The following is a 21,624-nucleotide window of genomic DNA, read 5'->3' as shown; positions in this document are numbered from 1 at the left end:
CCTGTAAATCTACACTCCTGGCAGGAAGGATGCAGCAGAAATCCTCTCTACGATATCCTGACCCAGATGAAATTTGAAATCCTTGTATTAGCTACTTAGGTACCGCAGTGATAGGCACAATATGGGTTGGATTTGAATACGGTAGAGAAGATTTTCCACTAGAAAATCCCCTAGGATCTCTCCCAAAGTAGCATTAAATTCAGGTCCATTGCAACAGTAACCGCAAGTTGGAAAAATGTGTGAGCATATCTTTAAGTTTTATGGTAGATTATGATTTATAATGCATCTATTTCAACAAGGATGGAATGAATTTTACAGGAAAGGTTCTGCTTTAATATAACTCATCCTATATGCATATTTGTTTCTCTGTGACTGTTGGATGACTGTAGAAAGGCTTCAAAAACATCAAATGAAAATGTTATTTTCCTCATAAGTTTTTTCCATGAAACAAATGCTTTCATTTTCGGTCTCAGTTATTCATCTTTTCTGCCACATCACTGGTGTTAATTAACCTCATTTGCATAAACTAAAGTAGAATGTACTTATTTGGAATTAATCCAGGAGTAAATCCTGTCACAAACTAGTTAACTAATGTTTTATAAATCAAGCTGTTCTAAAATGTTATAAAAGTTTAATTCCCTGTTTATTTCTACTGTAATTCTTCTAATCATTCACTTTACAATGAAATGTGACACTAATGTTATTTCAGCTACTGTGTTGCTTTAAAGTCAATAGATACATGTTCCATTTCGAATTACAAAAAGTAGAATACTTTATGTTATTATGTTTACTTATTATAACCTTAACATTATTTTAAATCTAATAATTCCTCTACGAGCTGTCCTGAGATTTCAGTGTTTTCTTTTGTTATATTTTCCCTTGTTTGGGGAAAAAAATCACTTTATTAAACAGAATGAATATTGAGATAGAATCATAGAATCATTAAGGTTTGAAGAGACCTTCAAAATCACCTGGTCCAACCATCACCCACTAAACCATGTCACTAAGCACCAGGTCCAACCTTTCCTTGAACACACACCCCCAGGGACAGCGACTCCACCACTTTCCTGGGCAACTCTTTCCAATGCCTGAGTGCTCTTTCTGAGAAGTAATCTCTCTGAACTTCCAACCTGAACCTCCCCTGGTGCAACTTGAGGCCATTCCCTCTAGTTCTATTACTAGTTACGTGTGAGAAGAGGCCAACACCCAGCTCCCCACACCTTCCTTTCAGGTAGTTGTAGAGAGCAACAAGTCTCTCCTGAGCCCCCCTTCCCCAGACTAAACAACCCCAGTTCCCTCAGCCGTTCCTCATAGGATGTGTTCCATGCCTTTCACCAGCTTCGTAGCCCTTCTCTGGACACGCTCCAGGGCCTCGATGTCCTTCCTGTACTGAGGGGCCCAAAGCTGAACACAGTACTCAAGGTGCGGCCTCACCAGAACAGCGTACAGACAATCACCTCCCTGGTCCTGCTGGCTGCACTATTCCTGATACAAGCCAGGATGGCTTGTATCTTCTTGGCCACCTGGGCACACTGCCAGCTCATGTTCAGGTGAGCATTGATTAGCAGCCCCAGATCTTTTTCCTCTGCACAGCTTTCTAGATGCTCTGCCCCAAGCCTGTAGCACTGCATGGGGTTTTTGTGGCCAAAGTACAGGACCTGGCACTTAACCATGCTGAACCTCATCCCATTGGCCTCTGCCCATTTACCCATGTTGTCCAGGTCCCTCTTCAGGACCTTCTTACCCTCCAGCAGATTGACACTTCCCCCCAGCTCAGTGTCATCTGCAAACTTACTGAGGGTGCACTCAATTCCCTCATCCAAGTCATCAACAAAGATGTTAGAGGATGGGCCCCAACACCGACCCCTGGGGAACACCACTGGTGACCGGTCACCAGCTGGATTTCACTCCGTTCACCACCACGGACTGGGGCCAGCCATCCATCCAGTTTTTAACCCAGAAAAGCATGTACCTGTTCCATCACCTTTTGTGGCACTGGGGTTAGGCTGACAGGCCTATAGTTCCCCAGCTCAGTACAAATAGTATGGTTTTAGGAATATGTTCATTTCACAGACTTGCTGTATTAAACTATATATAGTTTAAGAGAGAAGAAAGGCAGAATGAGAACAACATTGAGATGCTTGGTGCATGAGAACCATGATGGTTTATCAGTTGTAATTGCCATGAATAACAGTCAAAATCTCCATCTTCATTCATATTACACATACTTAATACTCAAAATTCCACCAAGATCAATGGAAGCTAAGGGTCACCTGCCTACTTTAAGGGTATTATATTTTTAAACCCCTGGACTACTATTTTATGGATTGTTTGCATGTTTTATGCTATGTTAAATACACTTGATTTTATATTTTTAATTCTATGGAATTTGTTGTCCGTGATGGTATGTGAATGATTAATGACATCAGAAATATTTTCCTGTTACCAGTGAGTGACTTTAAAAGTCATTAAATGTAAAGTTTTTTGTTTTTTTTTTTTCACTTTTTTTCCACTTCAAACATTTTTAAAAGTTAACATAACACTTAAGTTGAAATAGTTGTTACATACAATTTGTATATTCCATAAACACAATGCAACATCACTGAATTCAGTAATTCTTTAGTGCATTTATGAGTTGCTAATGGATTTTTTTTGACTGAAGACTGCCCATTATTAAGCTTAGATTTAGTAAACATAATGGGTCAGATTGTCAACATTTTAGAATTGAGTAGTTCTTGAAGTTAAGCAGTTATGATGATAAACTCTGGATGATAAACTCACCCAGATAAATCAAGAAGGTGATTGAGTATCCATTCAAAAGCATTGCACAAATTGGTTATATTCTGTCCAACAATTAATATACAAATCATTTTTATGATTTTAAAATTGCACCTTGCTCTGAAGCTGAGTTAATTCTTTTGCAAACACACTGTCAATTGTGGCTGGCATCTGCTGATAAAGAGAGTTGGAAAGGTCTTTCTTAGCAGCTCCTTTGTACTTCACCTGCAGGGGAGAAAAAGGTGACACACAATGAAAGTTTTCAGATATGGTAATCATACTACATATTTTTCCTATTACATAAAATGGCATCAAGAATATTAGAACTGGAAAAAATCTAATACTGTCTTATAAACTGTCAAGCAAAAACATTTTTTTTAAATAACAATTTGAAACTATATTAAGTGGATGTATCTAATTCAGAAACCAATACAAAGATACAAAGTATCTGCTAATTAAATTAGAATTTGAGGGGGAAGTACTAAATAGGGCAAAGCAGATTTTTTTCTACATTTTACTAAATCATTTAAAAATATATATATTATTTTCCTCATTCTGTTTTCTGAATTTTTGGAATGGGAGCAGTGAGTTGTCAATAGAACAATATTTTACCAATTACTATGTACTAGCAGATAAATGTAAGTGGAAAAGACAGAAACATTGAAGAAAGCATGATTGTCATAATTTCTATTTAATTTTCTCATGTTAGAGACTCAATTCTAAATTCATTTCTCTTTCTCCTGTGTTTTCTTCCATGTTCAGCACTAGCAATACTTCACAAAAGGACCTTGTGAGCACAGCCAGAATAATAGTTCTAAATCTGTGAGGCTTTGCTTCAGATCTAAGTTTTTCAAATTTTAAAAACCATGTCAGTTATTGCTGTAAAAGTATTCATATATATCAAAGATATATTAAATGATACTGCCTAATGTCTTTAGCTTCCTGTGCTCTATTTATCAGAGACTAGTTTCCCGTAGATATTACATATATCAATAATTTGCTATGACATTTGTTGATGTTTCCAAAACAGAGGGATATTTTTTCTGTTAAGAGAGAATTTCAGAAGTGTTCAAGTTTTGCAGAAACAGGTTATGGGACACTAGAGGTCAGTAATTTACAAGATAAACCATCCATCATATTATAGCATTTAAGTAAAACATCTAGCTGCAATAGGCAAGAGTGCACAACGAGGTAATAGGAAACACACTCTTTTTTCGGTTTTCAAATATCCTTATGACTCTAAATCTTTGACTAATGATTAGCAGTAGCTTAAATATCTAACAAACAGATTCTATAAATACCCTCTCTATACTGTGCTTTTGCAGACACAGTAGGCAACAGTCTCTCTTATAAAGTTAATTTCATCACATCTATGCCACTTGGACATTGCCACTCTTTCTCAGAAATATGAAGATAAACATAAGAAAAATATTCATCAGATGCATTTATATTCGAAGTAGCTATATAGCAAACAGATGTATATTAGAAACAGTATATAGAATGTATAAATTGCATAACTCCGGACCACAAATGAGGCATTCAAGTCTTCCAGAGGTTACAGTGACAAACAAATCACTCAGAAACAAAAATCCCTTAACAGAAGTAACTGTCAGGTAAAACTCCTGCTACTTTTCTCAACTACAAATATACATATATACATATATACATACATATATATATATGTATATATATATATATATACATATATATATAAACAGAGATGCAATCCCCTTATACCTACAACATGAAGAGCTGGGAGTAAACTATGCTCTACCATTTTGGAAGCTGCCATTTTTTTGCCACTACAGTAATATATGAGTGTGTACACGTGCCCATTTCTACACAAACACCTAGAAACCCACAAATGAGTATGTATATAAATGCATACACTCATGCAAGTACTAGGTGACCTGCCAGTGGCATTTACCCAATCTGTGCCTCACTTCCCTTGCTGAAGGGCAGGGGTGATAACACAGTAAAAGGTCCTTCTCTCCTCCTCTTTGACAGTCAGGCTGTCAATTCTCCACAGCAAGGCACCTGTGCACAGATGTAATTTGCAAATATTGTAACAATATGTTGTTCCAAACATACTGATGTAACAAACAGATATGTTACAAACATATCTGCCCAAAAATTGCAGCAGAGTAACAAAAAATCTTTTTCCTGCTCCTCAGTTTATCTGTCTATAAAATGGCACCATTATGACTGCCTCAGGACCATAAATAAAATACCTTGGAATTCTGGAATAAAAGTTTTGTATACTTACAAGTAATTATTACTCACATATACATTATACAATAATTATATATAGTGCTTTAAATTACATCAACTTTAAACAGTTGAAATAAGCCATCCTTCCTCTTCTCGTAAATATATTATTCAATACAAGAGTCTTTATGAAGAATAAGAATTGAAGAAACTTCTTCAATCTTTTAGGTCTTACCTCAGAAATAAAAGCACCGAGACTTTTCACATGTTTTAACTGTGGGGTGTCAGGTACAAATATACATTTGCCCTTAGATTTTTCAAACTCTTCTTTATAGTGTATCTACAAAGAGGAGAAAAGAGAAGTTTAGTTGTTCTTTAAGACAAAAAATAAAATAAAATAAAATAAAATAAAATAAAATAAAATAAAATAAAATAAAATAAAATAAAATAAAATAAAATAAAATAAAATAAAATAAAATAAAGTAGCTAGTTTTATTTAATCTATTTTGTTTATTTATTTATTTGTGGATAACGTGCTGAGTGGCTTGCAAACATCTCAGGGTGGATCAAGTTAAGCCACACAAGAAAATACCCAGTTCTCATACACAGAACCAGGGCATGTAAAGGTCACAGAACTCTTTAATATTAAAGATGAAAAATATATAATTTTTCCCTATATCTACAGCACTTTTTTCCCACTATCCATAGATGTTCTGGCCTTCTAAAGAAAAGTTGAATCAAGGCTTTTCTCCTTGATCTAAAAGATAAAATTGTTAAACTGGCTTTTAACAGAGACCTTGCAAGCCCAGAATCTGTATAGCATAATGAAATGCCTCCTTTTGAACCTGAGAGTTAAATGAATAAATTCAGAAGGCCACCGCCAAAGCATTGCCTAAAAAGCACCCCAACAGCTGTGACATACAGGTAATATCAGACTCCCTTTAAAACGAAAGAAAATTTTAAATCTAGCCATTTCATAAGTCATGTGTATGCACAATAAAAAACATTTTGGAAGCAAAATACCACAATGTGTTTTGCAAAAAAATCGAGTGCTTATTTTTTAAAAACACCATCAAGTCCCATTTTTCCTACCATTGGGCAAACAATAGGGGCAGGTACAGTACGCAGTTATCTGAAAACAACCACAGGATTGTTGAAGAAGTCAGAGCTACAGTTTGTACTAGAGATTGTGAGGAATGTGAAGTCTACAGACATGGTGAATGTGTAGAGACCTTTACTATGTAAGAATTGTGTGAAGAAAGATGGTGAATACGATGAGATGGACTAAATATATTTTAAAGATAGACACCTTCAAAGTGTATTCCTTACTTTTAAAGTTACTCCCAGTAAGTAATCTTAAATTATTTTAGTGACATTTCTTTCTTTAAACAATATATTATATAGTATAGTTTAGTTCAATGCAAATTGAATTATTTAGGATTAAGCTATCCTGGTTATTATCTGCTATCATTTCTCTAACCTCATTTTCACATGCTGCACAACAGCACCTTGTATCTCAACTTGCTGACAAGCACTGACAGAAGCAATATGATCTGCACCTGATCATTACAGAAATATGCAGTCTTAATTTCCTCTTTCCCTGAATCCTTTATGGATATCACAAGCTCCTAAATTTTTTTTCTAAATTCCTAGAAAGTGACTTGGGAAATTCATGAGAAAGGTGGTAGCTTACACAGAATCAGGTCCTGAACTTTGCAATGCAAGCTTTTTAGCTACCACATAACAGGCTAGAAAATGCCAAAGTCCTTTCAGACTGATGACTATGCAAATATCACAAAGGAAATAATTTTGGTTACCAATTTTCTTATCCAGATCTGGACTGCTGAAAGAATCTACATCACATTACTGAAACGTACAATCTTACTTTGTAAACTATTGAGTATTATAAGTAAAAACTGTTTGGGAAGTAAAGGGCATAAAATTACTGTGCATCACCATTTCACTCAAGGTCACAGAAATCCAATGGTTTGTGTAACATGGGTGTGAAACACTGTACTCCAAGGTAACCACAGAGCAGTACACAAAAACTGCAGTTTTATGATAAGGATGAGCAGGTGCCTACTGTCAACATGCATGCAATGCATGCATGCACTTCTAAGTGTGTGTTTGAGTTGGGGGGGCGACTGTGCACATGAAGGGCTTAAGAAAGAGCTTCATAGAATTATGGCTTAGAATTAGAATTATGGCATAGAATTATTCACAGGGATATGTCTGAGAAGCGATATGGAACATCTAAAGAGCTGTCTACTTGTTCAGCTTGATGCAGTTCCCAGTAGGAATGCCTGTAAAACTGAAACTCTGGACAGGAGATGGAAAGCCCTGCTGCTCACAGCTTAGACAAATCACTCACAGGTAACTGAGAGTTGACTGTAATTACATCTGTTATAATTACAGAGCAATAATAATATTAAAAAATCAAGCATGAAAGCCTCCTAAGGTATCTCATAACAGGAGGAATAGGAGACTAGAAGAAACAAAGCCATTCTACTGTAAGAAATCAAGTTTTCAAAATAACCAAAAGCAATGAAGTAGTAATGTCATTCCTTTATTATTCATATTTGTTAGAGTAGCCCACACAGGTTCAAATGAATCATTTAGAGAGGACATATAACAAAATCGGTGTGTCCATTTTTAATCCAACATGCTACATTTAGCTATAGAAGTGTTTGTATCACTTAGAGTCAGGCAAACAGAAGACAAAATGAGACAAGTTTAATGTAGTCATGACATCTGTACTTAAAAAGCATACTTATTGTAAATGAAGTAAAAAGGAGGCTAAAGAGTTTGTCTATGACAAAAAATAACCAACGGCTGGAAGAAATATGCAGAAAAGATAATATTCATTTTAGGGGTTACATATTCGAATGTCTAAAATACTGAATAGGAAATTTTGCCTATGAGTGCCCTACCCTTCACCACAAAATACACTGTTTATGTTGAGTAGGTCTGGTAAGCCTTAGGAAAAAAAAAAAAAAAAAAAAAAAAAAACAGATTATAGGAAAAATTTGCAAATGATGGCCTGGAGCCACCATTGCTCTTTTGATATACTTTTGAAGCCCAATAGTTCACTAAAGCCCCAGTTTTTAATAGCTCTCTCCTGCACTCTTTCTTCTCCCAGATTAATCATCGAAGTACTTTGACCAGCAGCACAGTTAACCAGTAAAAGCAGATTAAAATTCCCAGACAACCATCAAAAGAGTAAGTTTCAAATTGTACCTTTTTTTTTTTTCTTAATGGATGTTATATGACAAAAATCAAACTTTATAAATAAAGTCATCCAGCCTTTAGGCTTAAGCTTCCTGGCTCACCAGGAAAATTCATCTTGCTCATGGCCTGCTCCATCAGTCTTTTTCACAGGGGAAACTCAGGAGGAGTCTGTGGGCTAAGGAAAAGACCTCAAGTGGTAACAGCATTAGCCAAAAAGCCACCTTTCTTTTGTATTCAGGGGCATGTATTTATCTCATTTAAATATAAGTAAACTGGAAAAACTGTACTTAACATTTTGACATCACTGACGTCACTATGTTGACCATCATGCCAAGATCCATTACAGAACTGTCTTCTCTCAAAGACTTCTTTAAGCTCACAAGAACAATAAAATGTCTGAACCTTCCTATCTAGCTCTTATGCTAAACTGAAATGGAACTTTTTTTCCACTAAGGATTCCCTTTCCAATCCTTCATTTCTTAAGTTATAATCTCTCATAAGTGTGTAAGAACTGTGTAAAACCACAGATCTACCTAAATTCTCTCTTTGGCCACAGAAATCTTGAGAAAAGTATAAGAAGGCAAGCATAGAGTATTATTGCCCTACAGCATTTTACTAGTATAAAACAGTTTGGACCTCAAAGTCCACCTTAGTTAGAGGTACTGTTTAGTAATGGAGAGCACAGAGGAATAGCTCCAGCCTGAATTAGGAGGTCACAAACCTACTGATATCAGAGGAAAGGCACTCTGTTTCTATATCTGATTATATATCTCTTTAGCTTTCCTTTGCTAAAACAAAGGTGGCCTCCATACACGGGCATTTAGATGGTTGGTAGTAGCATTTTTTTGCTATAGGTGACAAGAAGCACTGGTGCCACACATGATGGAAATTCAGCAGACTCTTCAGAAGGCCCAGTGTCTGTCTCTACCAAAAGGCAATAAGATAGTTTGGTCAAAGACTGTTTTAATTGTATAATAATTCACCTCTCTGCTTATAATAGTATTCACAATATTACAGCACATAATCAAAACAAAGAAGAGATGAAGAGATACTAAAATATAAATAACACTAGCAAATGGACAGGCTCAATTTCAATATGGAAGAGAAAATGCCTAGAAAGGAAGGTAATTCATAGAAATCGAATATACATGACAGTTTTGAAAGCATCTATGAAATAAAATTGCATAATGGAGGGAGATTAAATGAAATGGCTTTAGGGAGAAACTATTCAGGGGATATCACAGCCACAAAACAAATATTTGCCAACCTCAAATGAAGATGGGAATTTCCTGAAGAAAAGGAGGAGCACATAAACACTTCCAGGCTTCCCTCTACATATACAGCTCAAGCCTGCCAGTTACACATGCACTAAGGAATGCCATCACAAGAGTTTTTTAAAAATTTATTGGCAAATTAATGTTAGCCTGCAAAGAATGCAGGGTGAGCATAATGCAATTGTAGTATCTTGAGTTATGAGTACTCCTGTCACTATGGAGATGTGACACTAGATGGAGAAGCTGTGTTGGCAGGTTCCCAGACAGACAAGGACAATCACCCAACCTCGTGGCCAGCAAGGACAAGGGCTGCTGTCACAAGGTCATCTTGGGCCAAAACTGCAAGCCCCAAAAAGCATTGTACAGCTAAAATGTACAGATATTCACCAATGATACATCCACACCAACAGCAGATTTGTGAGAAGAAAAATAAATAAATAAAATAAAAGTTTTGAACATCAGTGAGACAAAATGCAAACTCGTTGCATCTTTTTGGCCTCTGCAATGAAATGCACAAGGTGAGGAACTTACCCCCGACACAAAGGCCTTTACTGGTCATAAGAAATTTCAAATACAGCCAAAAATTTCTGGGAGAAAAAAATCACTCCCTGAGCATATTCATATCTTATCCAAGCCAATGAACACACACCTACTGATTTCAGCAAAGGCTGAAAAGGGCCCCACAATGGGTGCCATTTTTAAACACAGAGCATCTTTGAAATTAAATTGGTCCTAGACCACTACATATTAATACAGCCTTGAAAGCATTAACGACACTTTGCCATTATGCTTTACATATCTCAAGGAAAAATTAATGCACTTGCAGGCAAAATGCATCAAAAGCTTTCAGCAAAAGCCCACATCTCTGCACCATTACAGGCTTCAGGAGCCTGGCTTAACTTAGTTATTCACTTTAGCACCCAAACCCATCTAGAAAATCAGAGAAAACACAGCCACTACATTTATTAGATAATTAACAGCCACAGCCAACATTTCTCCTAATGGATACACAGTACAGAAATATTCATTTTTAATGAAAGTTAATATTTCTTCAGCATTTTCAAGGGGCTTTCGCCTTGAAGATCAGCAACCATGTTTAGAAATGAATTGCACTGAAGCAACACATGTATTTTGGATCAGATCAGTGATCCGGCTCTGTTTTTATTTCGGCCTTCACATGAGTTAACAGGCGCTTACTGTGCCAGATGCCATTCATATCCCAAAGAAAGCTTGTAGATAGCCATCAGTGAAAATATTAATAATCTCTACTGCTTCCTAAAATAGCTTGAGCTTACAAAGAAGCCATATTGGTAGCTTCTCTTAAGGATCTACCTAATTTTCAACAATCTTCTTGTTAAAATTAAAATATTACCAGATGGTCCACAGACAAAGAGGCAGCTTTGACCTTGTCAAGTCACACATTTGAGCCAGCACTGTGATGCCTACATATCTCGGGTACTGTTTTTCTGTGTTACCTGTTCTATCTGATACATATTCCCTAATCTTTTACAATGTTATTTCTCTATGTCTTATTCTCATAAAATTAAAATACTCATTCACCTTAAACAATAACATCCTGAATCTAAATACCGTAATACAACACAACATGAATCAGTTCCCACTTTTCAGTTTCATCAGGAGAGCACTCATTAAGGCAAGACTCTCTCCAGTGATGTCTTCTCAGCTGCCAGCCAGCGTCCCCAGTGTAGGAGCACAATCAGTCTCATTGCAATTCATATGAAGGTACAAAGCTACTTTTCAGACACTCTCTCCAAAAAGAACACAAAATGCACTTCTGCTAAAGTAAATTTGATATTGTTACATTCAAGCAATTGGATGTACTCCAACTTAAAATACCTTGGATCTGATCTATGTTTATATAAGATCTATATCTGATCTGTGGTTTCAAAAATCTACCGCAAGTAAGTCAAGAATTTGATAGCTAATTTTTTTTAAAGAAACCCTAGCATTTTAGTGCATTTTTCCTACAATTTACAAGTCAATAATAATATGCTAAGCAGTTTTGAGCTTCTATCACCACAGACTGGATAATAATCAAATAGATAATAATCAAATTAATCTGTTTGGATTTTATCCTCTCTCCTTACTGTTATATATATTGGCACCCAGTTCTGTTTTAACCAAACAAATTTCATGGGTTTAGGCTACAACTAGCAAAAATACTGCATTCCTAGGGCCAATGCCTTGAACTGCCCAAGTGCTGTGAGAAGCTCATCCTTCCATAGCTGATGAATTAAACTATCATAGTAGGCTGTGCTTTTCTATTATTTGTGCTTTTATATTTGAGCCTTGGATAGGAACATGCTGCATTATAAATATCTGAGTAAATATGTAATGTTTACATGTGTTATATGTAAGGTTATATATGTAAGGTTTATATGTGGTAAATATGTATAAATATAATATATATATTGTATAAATATATATTGTATAATTAATATAAATAATATATATTATATATTATTTATATATAAATATAATATATATTGTATAAATATAATATATTAAATAAATATTATATATATAATGTATAAATATAATATATTAATATGTAAGGTTTACATGTGGTAAATATAAATCGACTGAAAAGAGAAATGTAAATGTAAGGATGCAAACAGTCACTGTCACTTACGTCACTTATTATTTCACTGCATTTTCGGGCCAGTTCCATATTTCTGTCCTCAATAACTGGCTTGAGGAAGACCTATAAAAGAAAGGGAATTGTTGCAGGTTTATTGTCCAAAAAAAAAGAGTACCAAGAAAAGGAAGTAAGTATTTTTCAAAACTACAGGGGTTTAACTCACCGTTTCTTCTTCCTCATCCTCATTTTCATCCTCCCTGAAATCCTGAATGACAGATACTCGCATTTTAATACTTCCAGAAAACAACAAACACACTAAAAAGGTTCAGTGCGCAGGAAACAGCTCAGACTCTATAGCATGCCTGGAATCAATGCTTCATTTGTGTCCTCCACCGCACTTAACTTTACCAAGGCTCCTTCCTTATTTAGGCAGCACTTGACAGCCTTTATCTGAACAATTCAGTGTGAGTGAACTGAAAGGCATTGCAGATGGCCTTGCTAGCTATCAGTCGCTGCAGAGCTAATGCTTTCTTACAGATAAAATATAATTAAATGACCTATCCCAGTCAACTATTTTTAAAATGACTGTGAACACACTTAATTAAAATACTGTGATTCAATTAATTCATAACATAAGTAATTTAGCAAAATTAACAGACAAAAATTAACAGACATAAATGGGAACACTGATTCTAAAGCCATGAGAGAACTGCCCAGTTCAAAAATTCAAGGCTACACAGGCTCCAAAACCAGCCATCACAAAATTTTATTTAGCTGGTCCAATAATACAGCTTTTTGATTTATATATACATATATATATATATACACAGACACAATGCTCACATTTTCCAATAGATGTGACAGGTAGTATATTTTTCAGAAAATATTCTTTTTCCACCAAGTGTATAAAATCCCTTAAATGCCTTACATATTATGTCAGCTGAAGTTTAAACCTGTGCACACATAGATACAAACACATCTACATGCTTACAAATATACGTGGTTATTTACTTACATAAACATGTATGTTCATCCACTCTTAGAAACTGTCACAGTCTCAAAACCAGCCTTTTTCAGTATGACGTCAAACTGCAATGAAACTGAAAGACATCCTTATTCCAAAGGATATGGTATCACAGTGTCTGCTTCTGTAAAACAACCAAAGATGTATTAAGGATCAGTTGGAGTAACCAGCATTTTAATATTTATTTTCTTTCTAATCTATAGCATGTATACATCTCATTTTATACAGGTCATGATTTCAAATTTCATCTAGCAGAGTGATTCACTGCTACAGAGCTTTGCAATCAGGCAAAGGAATGTGTGCTCTTGGAACACCTCTTCAAAGAATATTAAGTACTTGAGCCCAAACAGTGCCCCTAGAGCTTGTTTAAAAACACATTTCCTTAGGAAAAAGAAAACCATTTTGAAGGAGAGGAAAAACACAGCATTTTGCTTAGTTAAGGTCTGAAAATAAGAAAAAAAAAATAAGAAAAAATGTACAGACTGCTTTCAAACTATAATAGGAGACAGAATTCTTTATACTTTAATAGTACAGAAAGATTCAAGGTTTTTCATTCTGCTATTTCAAATATAAGTTCCAAAAGTCCACATTTGGATTGGCTGTGCTGATGTTCATGTTGAAACCTGAAGGCCTGGTTTGCATAAGTGAGGATTACCTTTAATTTATGATGACTGCTTTTGGAGCTCAGGATGTTTCATCCTTGTGGAAACAAGCAGTTTAGTCTTATAAGTTGGGTATTCACAATAACTGGTCACCGTTGAAGACAATGGCCACAAAAAAAAAAAAAAAAAAAAAATGTATTCCTAAGCAACGGACTCTTGCATCATTTCAAGTACCACATGTTAAGGAGACAGAGTACCTACAAAAGCATCAGAAAGAAAAGAAGAACCAAGGCTTCAGTTTTGTTTTGTTTTGTTTTTGATAATATTGCAAATACTGTATTCTTCCAGCACAGGTAATTTCCCTTTCCTTCCTATATTTAATAAATTTTGTATGTGGAGACATTGAAAAATATGTAAGAGGGTAGAGAAGAGCTATTAGTAGCTGCAAAGCTTGCTGAATACAGGGAAATCTTTTGCTATTTTTTGCCCTGGAAAGCAAGTATGGTCAAAATGACCATGTCAAAACTGTTTGGTTTTTGTGCGGTAAAGAAGGAACTCAGATTTTTAACATGCTTACATTGTATTTGGTGGTTTTTCAGCAGCTGAACATAATTTATATAATAATTTATAAAGTAATTGTGGTTTTCCTGTAATGGTTTCCTCATAATAGATCTGCTTTCTCATTAGCATGATCTTGAAATGATTTGATAGAATTTCATTTTTTCTCATTTTTTGTGTCATCTGGTTCAGACACAACTAGGCATTCAAACATGCCATATCCCATATACAGGGATTGCAAGGCAGCTGCTAAAACTCATCATATTAAAGTAAAATATAAAACTATGCATAAAGTGAGCAGGGGAAAATATATTACTGTATCAACTAACCACACACACAAATTATTCAATTTGTCCCTCTTCAGATAATAGATGCAGTAAGAGACTATTTCATATAATAAACTGTCTTCCATATTTTTTTTTCCTCCTCAAAGCACTGAATGCTATCAGATACCATTTAGTTTGCCATAGAGCAACTCTGAAAATAAAATATATCCAGATATAATTCAGAGAAGAATTTCATAGAATAACAGAATGGTTTGGGTTAGAAGGTACCTTAAAGATCAACCAATCCCAACCCCCGCCTCCAACTAGACCAAGTTGCCCAAAGTCCCATCCAGCCTGGCCTTGAACACTTCCAGGTAGCAGGAACTTGATATGCTTTAAGAGATGCATAGTTTAGAAGTGCATTACAATTCTAATAGCAGCTTGCAGGTCAAGAACAAGTTGAAGTTACTTCCAGAAGAGGCAATAAATAAACCAGGATCAGTAGGCATGTTTGGCACAGCAAATATTTGTGTATGTTGACAGATACTTTAATATCTACTCTAAAAATACTATATCCAGTCTGAATATAGACCTAGTTAAATGCTGAGCTTTAAATCCTCAAAATTATTATGGAGTACCGTTTTATTAAAGATGATTTTTCACCTGCAAAAATTATTTATTTATTTATTTTTACCAAAACCTCCAAACTTACACTTCTGAACCATTTTCCACTGTATATAATGGAACCCATCATTCTGGCACTAAACAGAACAGACTAAACAAAGTCCATTGGCACAAAATGTTAAGAAAACAGCACTGTAATAGACTGCTGATCAATATATATAAAATAATATTTGTAAGCATACAGGGTATGAAAAAATGAGATTTTCTTATTGCATTATAGATATCTTAAGGATATCTGTAGACCCTCTGCATTCACACAGTGGGTAAAAACAAGTTATTCAGGGCAATACCCAACATAAATTCATTCAAAGTCTGTAAGAAAATTCTGCTTAGCTCCAAATTTCTACTTCCAGCCATTCTGCATGGATGTTTCACATCTCAGTTTAAATTTGGCGTTAAGGCTAAGGAACAAGGTTATTCTGTTAAAGAAGCTGCAACAAAATCAAGAGAACTCTACTTAGGCAATATTGCTCACAAAATCACAATATTTGCAGTAAGCGAGTTACACTTGCACATCCAACTTACTATGCATGATCTTCTGACAGAGAAGCCTTCTAGAAGACAACTATATGGCACATCCTATGAAAGGAGACATCTGAATCTCTCAGCACTTACAGCCATCATTTGAGTGTCTCAACATAATATCTCTGGACACAGAACTTTATTTGAGTATTTGGTCTAAACTCATTAGAAGAGGCAGAAGGGAAAGAAAAATAGGGCATAAAGGAGCTTGAGTCCCCGTTAGTACAAGTTGGTCCAGCATGCACACAAGTCAGTCACACAGTTTTGCAACTGTGGTTTGATCACACACTGTTGCGTCCACACCTGGCCAAAGCTCTACCATCTCCTTGTTCCTTTAATCTGTCTTTTAGGAAATATATCTGGGATATGTTAGCCCAGAAAGTCAGAAGACCTCGTCTTATTCTGGTCCTGATACACACAGCATTTCAGCAGCTAAATTCAGTTCCATCACTGAATAAATAAACACCATTACTGGACTTGCTTGGCATTACCTCCCCCTTCTCTACCCTCTCCCCCCTGAAAAAAAAAAAAAAAAAAAAAAAAAAAAAAAAAGTACCAGAAATAGCACAATCTCAAACATCTTTAACATCTTATTCTTGGGGTATTTTAACACGGGTTGCAAGTTAAGGACAGAGGCATTTCAGCTGGAAAACCTGCACAGCGAGGTATATGTCATGAACACACTCCTTTGTTTGCAAATCTGGACTGAAAACTTATTAAGAACAGAGGTGGGGTTTTAATGCTTTAACTGTAGTGCTTCCACAGATAAATAAATAAATAAAATCAACCCAGAGACTTCTCTGAAATGAGAATGTAATTTTCTGTTCTCACTGGACAGATGCACACACCACTGAAATAAGGACAATTAATTCAACAGAACACAGCTGGTGGTCCCTTTCAAAAAGCACACAATGCATTTGTAAGCGCTCAGATTCATTACTTCTCATTTCTAGAAATACACATCTATCAGACTGGAAGTTACTAGCAGTGCTGCCCAAGGAAGTTCATAGCTAGGCTATCAGCACCACAATCACAAACAGAAAGAAAGCAAGGGTTCCCAGATTGCCAATTTTAACCTCCTCTGAACATGCAACACCAATTAACACCAGCAAAAGAAAGTCAAGAGATGGTTCTACCCACAAGATTGTATCAGTCATCATTAACACTGCATTTGTCAAAAACACTTCAAAGCCTACAAATATCTCATAGTTCGAAGCTAAGATTTTAATTCAGTTGAAGTTCTTTTATTCAAGGTTTTGGTAAATCTAAGAGAGTCGGAATGGTATTTTTGAACACAAATACAAATAATATCTTAGAACATTGAATTGTTAATCCCAGAAAACAATGAATTATGAATTTCCAATGCCTTATATATCATAAATATTTTTTTTGTCCTTTTCTGTTTTGTTTTATTTTTTTTAATGTCTACTCACAAAGATGGTGTCTAAGCACAATTGGATCTTGACGACAGAGCATTTAAGAAGTTTATATGGTACAAATAGTTTCACGTAATAATGCCTGATCTAATCTAGTTAACAAAAGAGGTGTATCTGTGCTAGCATGACAGTGTCTGAATTAATAAACTCTTTCCCACACTGCTAATTATTCTAAGAAATGAATCATGCAAACCCATTCAGAAGAAGTGGGAGTATTCATCATGGCATAAGATTGTGCCATGCAGATATAACCTTAGCTGTGATGAGTTACAATGTACTGAAATAAACCAGAGTAAAACTTTTCCAGGTAGTAATGTGTGTTCTTAAAAATAAATAAATAAATAATAAATAAATAATAAAAACAGCTTAATTTTCCTGACGATATTCATACAAGTGCCTACTACTTTTCCACAATAGTTTCTAACCTTCAAAAATTAAATTTCCTAAATGGGATACATAGTTTTCCCTATTCTTTTCTGATTTTTCATTTGTCAAGAAGTCAAACCCACAGCAAGAGGGAAATTTGGCATTTCCACTCCCAAATATTTTCACTTTAACCAGAAGCCTGAAAACCAGAAGCCTGAAAAATCCTTACAGAAGTCAATGCAGCAGGAAGCGTGATGCTAATCAATCACATTTAACTGCATTGCAATTGTTTCATCTACTCTACCTGACATAGCCATAGCATTTGGGCAGCCTGCCTGGGCAGCCTGCTTTACAGGGGGGTTGGACTCGATGACCTTTCAAGGTCCCTTCCAACCCCTACAGTTCTGTGATTCTGTGATTTCCCATTCTTGCCCAGCATCATAAAACCCCTTTCACATAAGTCAAGTGTCCCAGTAGGTATGGGAATCCACCAAAGCCAATGACATAGGAGCAGCCTGTACAGTAGTCATTGTAACCAGTGGACAGTAGTACACCCAAGCCATCCAACACCCTGCAACACCTGGCTCAGATTTCACAGGCCTACTCTTCAGAAGATGGCTAGAAACTGAAAATAGTAGTTGACTGGGTTACCGTGTGAGGCTTCCAAAAAAGCTAAATCACATTCAGCAGAAGAGAATTCAAAAGGGAATTTATGGCCTTTCTCTTAGGACTTCTCAAATGCAGTGAAGGTTTTGACAATATTTGAAAGATTTCCATTCGCAAGATTTTCATTTTACCCAGACATAAGTCTTACATAAAAAAATGCCAGGACTGCTTAGTGAGAGTTTGGAATTTTTACCTTGCTATAATAATTACAGCTAAAATTATTGATGATTTTGGGTAAAATTTATGAAGTCAGTAGTAAGTAAATTTCATTTTGCATCAATACATCCTAAGAAGCTAAAGATAGTCCCTTTCTCCTCTTAGTGATGATATACTCAAATACAGTTTAATGTAATCTGGTAACTGTATTATTACATTAAATTAGAAATAAAAAATATATATATTTGACTTATATATAGTCATATGTATAGTCATTCTCTTCCACACATTTTCTTAGCCTTGTAGACTGGGCATGTGCACGTGTGAGGAATTTTTCTGGTGGCATTTTTAGAATTCAGCTGCCTGAACTGCGAAAACTAGATCTTTCCTATAAATTTAATTTCAGTTATAAATATATCCAATAGCCCATAATCCTCACTTACTTAATAAATATTGTTAGTTTTATTCTGGTAACTAAAACCACAGTGGTTTTTATTTTTCTTGTATTTAATTGTGCTTTTTCTCTTTGATATTTTTGCAGTTCTTGTGTTTTGACAAACCTAATGCTGTAACTTTAGTTAATACCCGCTTTAGATAATACCCACTTTTATGAAACCTTTATAAATTTATTGTTCCAGAACATTTCATGTTCCTATGACTCTCAAGTAAGCTTATTTTTGCATCAAATTGCTTGAGACAGATGATGATAAAATAAAAAATAATAATTTCTTAACAGTTATTAAAAACATAGGTTTTAAATTCCAGAACAGCCTTTAGAAAACTCCCCAAAACACAAAGATAAAACCAAACAGGATTAAAAAATAAATAAATTTAATGAACACATTTGAAGAAACAGAAGTCATTTAGAGAAAACAAAATACGAGTTTTCTTTTTTTTCTGACTTTGTGAACTGTGCCTACTGTAAGATTTAAATTAGATAACAAGTTACACAGACTTTGGGTCCAGGAGTGATTAAATCTGGACTGCCATAGTCAGGCCTAGCCTATTGTTTCATGAATGACAGGTTAAGACAACTATACACAAGAGCTGTACTATGAATTTAGCAGTGTATTCAAGGAGAAAACATTTCATATAAAGAATACACATTTTGAAAATATCCATTATTTTCAAGAGAGAAAATACATAATGACTAACATATAGATCATTCTCTGAAAAAAAAATAAAAATAAAAATAAAAATTATGTGTTTAAGTATTATTTTTGTACTGTTTATAATAGGTTTGGATTTGTCACCTAATCCTATAATTGAGTTCCTGGTTGTAATTTAGGACAGCAACTTACAAGTTCTTAAGCATTGACTACAGTGTTGAAGAAATTACACTAAAAATACAACAGCTAGTGATAATAAGGCACAGGAATGTTACATCCTTCCATACACTCTGTTTAACAATATACCCAAGTTTCCATGACAACAGTGACAAGATGATAAAAACATCTTCCATCATCCACTGAAAAATACATTTCTGCTTGTATCATTGCTGAAGTGGCAAGCATCTAGTTTAGAAATGCTGACAAACATTTAGTAACATATTTTTAGAGAAATACATATAATATTTTTAAAGATTTTAACTGAATACCTGAACCAGATTAAACCATTTAATTACTGGCAATTTTTCTTAGTGTTTCAAAACAAGTTAGCTGCAAAACTTCAGCTTAAACCTTATTTTACCTATGGAAATCTCTTCTGCATAGATCGAATAAAAGCTTATCTAGCATTTCCCAAATAAACAGCATAGCTTGTAGTAGATCTACACAATAAAAACTTTAAAAGAGTACACAACACATTACCTCTTCTATCAAACTTCACACCACTTACTCTTCGAAAATATCACAATAGACCAGCACTACTGCTACAGCCGTAGGAAACCTGGAACATTAAAAACATAAGTTCCCATTGAATTCCATCATGATTTACGGTAAGAATTTCTTTTATGTCCTATTTTTAATAGGCTTCATTTTGCTTCATCATAAAAAAAAAAAAAAAAAAAAAAAAAATTAATAAAATTTACCTTCATCATTTATGTCATTTACCTTCACATCATAATACTTCTAGTCTGCTTTGTTTTCTCCAAAAAAAAATGTGGTCACAAAATAGGCATTTCTTGCTCCATATATTGTACTGTCATTCCTGGGACTCAATTGTAAACAATCCCAGTGAAATCAAGGGAAGTTAACTTGCATTTACCTGGATACTGAAATTTCTAACTGAGCATACTTCTCATCTGTAAAATACCACCACAATACTTATAAAAATGTCAGTTCTCAAAATTTACTATGGGAAATAACAATTCTCATAAACTAATAACAAAAATTTTGCACTGCAGTGCTCCTCACATATACCTACATTATCATATTAAAAGCAGTTCTTCAAATTCAAGGAATGCTAATGCATGCACCAAGTGAAATAATGCAGCAAGTATCTTCTGAGAAAAGGCAGGCAAAAGAAATATATCGAGTGTTTTGTACACTACACATTATCCAGAAATCCTGCCCTTGGGCAAGATCTCTTGTTACTGTTAATAACATTAAAGAACAATAAATGCTTTCTCCTCATAGTTTCTTGTGGATAATATTTCGAAGAATCTTATAAACAGAGGGCTAGAGCCTCTGATGAGAGATACAGCATAAGCCGAGTCCTCACCCTGTCCACAGGCATTTGAGGACAGGGCTGAGTCAGGCATATGTAAGAGCAGGCACAGCTCCAGACCACACTGCTGACCCCCGCTACCTGACAAACCCAGCACAGACATATTTGGGAGGTACAGCAGACATCATTCAGAGAACAAGCTGTTTCCTTAGAACATCTGGAACTTTGTGAAAAGAATTCAGACCAGGATAAATACCTACGCTACAGAATTGTTCCTTGCTATACATTTGAGGATATACAACCATCCTATAATTCTATTTTACAAGGTGGAGAACAAGGTGCCAAGAACTAAAGCAACATCTCCACGGTAAGAAAGGAGGCCTGTGATGAATTCAAGATTTCTCAACTCCCAAACCTCCAGTTTTAATGCTGATAATCATCAAACTTCTCAGCAAGATCTTTTTGAGTGATATTTCTGTTAAGTCATTTCCAGCATAAACTGACTCTTAACTTCTAATTACTTACAGCATGTAAGATTGACGTTTTTTTCCTAGAGCATTTTGCTATCTGTTAAACAAATTTTAGAGTTAATATAACTTCAAAAATAAGAAAGGGAAATGTGGGAAGAAAACAGAACACAGAACAAT

General features: G+C 35.1%; 1 protein-coding gene across 8 annotated transcripts in view; it reads right to left on the bottom strand.

Annotated features, from left to right (window-relative positions):
• The window catches only part of NEBL (nebulette), a 256,863-nt gene that overhangs the window by 83,750 nt on the left and 151,489 nt on the right, over positions 1-21,624 (bottom strand). The window contains exons 1-5 of one of the 8 annotated variants that reach the window (XM_035319460.1): positions 12,934-13,040; positions 12,314-12,355; positions 12,142-12,213; positions 5,222-5,326; positions 2,893-3,003 (exon numbers count right to left, since the gene is read on the bottom strand). The exons of 2 other annotated variants lie outside the window; for them this stretch is intronic. In XM_035319460.1, coding sequence (XP_035175351.1) covers positions 2,893-3,003; positions 5,222-5,326; positions 12,142-12,180 — 255 coding nt within the window. In that variant the 5' untranslated portion in view covers positions 12,181-12,213; positions 12,314-12,355; positions 12,934-13,040. Of the gene's footprint in view, positions 1-2,892; positions 3,004-5,221; positions 5,327-12,141; positions 12,214-12,313; positions 12,571-12,933; positions 13,041-21,624 lie in introns of those variants that run through there. 5 more of the 8 variants (XM_035319463.1, XM_035319459.1, XM_035319461.1 and 2 more) reach the window with 5 other exon arrangements.

Source organism: Oxyura jamaicensis, chromosome 2 (assembly GCF_011077185.1).
Source record: "Oxyura jamaicensis isolate SHBP4307 breed ruddy duck chromosome 2, BPBGC_Ojam_1.0, whole genome shotgun sequence".
NCBI lineage: Eukaryota > Metazoa > Chordata > Aves > Anseriformes > Anatidae > Oxyura > Oxyura jamaicensis.
This window is presented reverse-complemented; position numbering and strand designations above follow the sequence as displayed.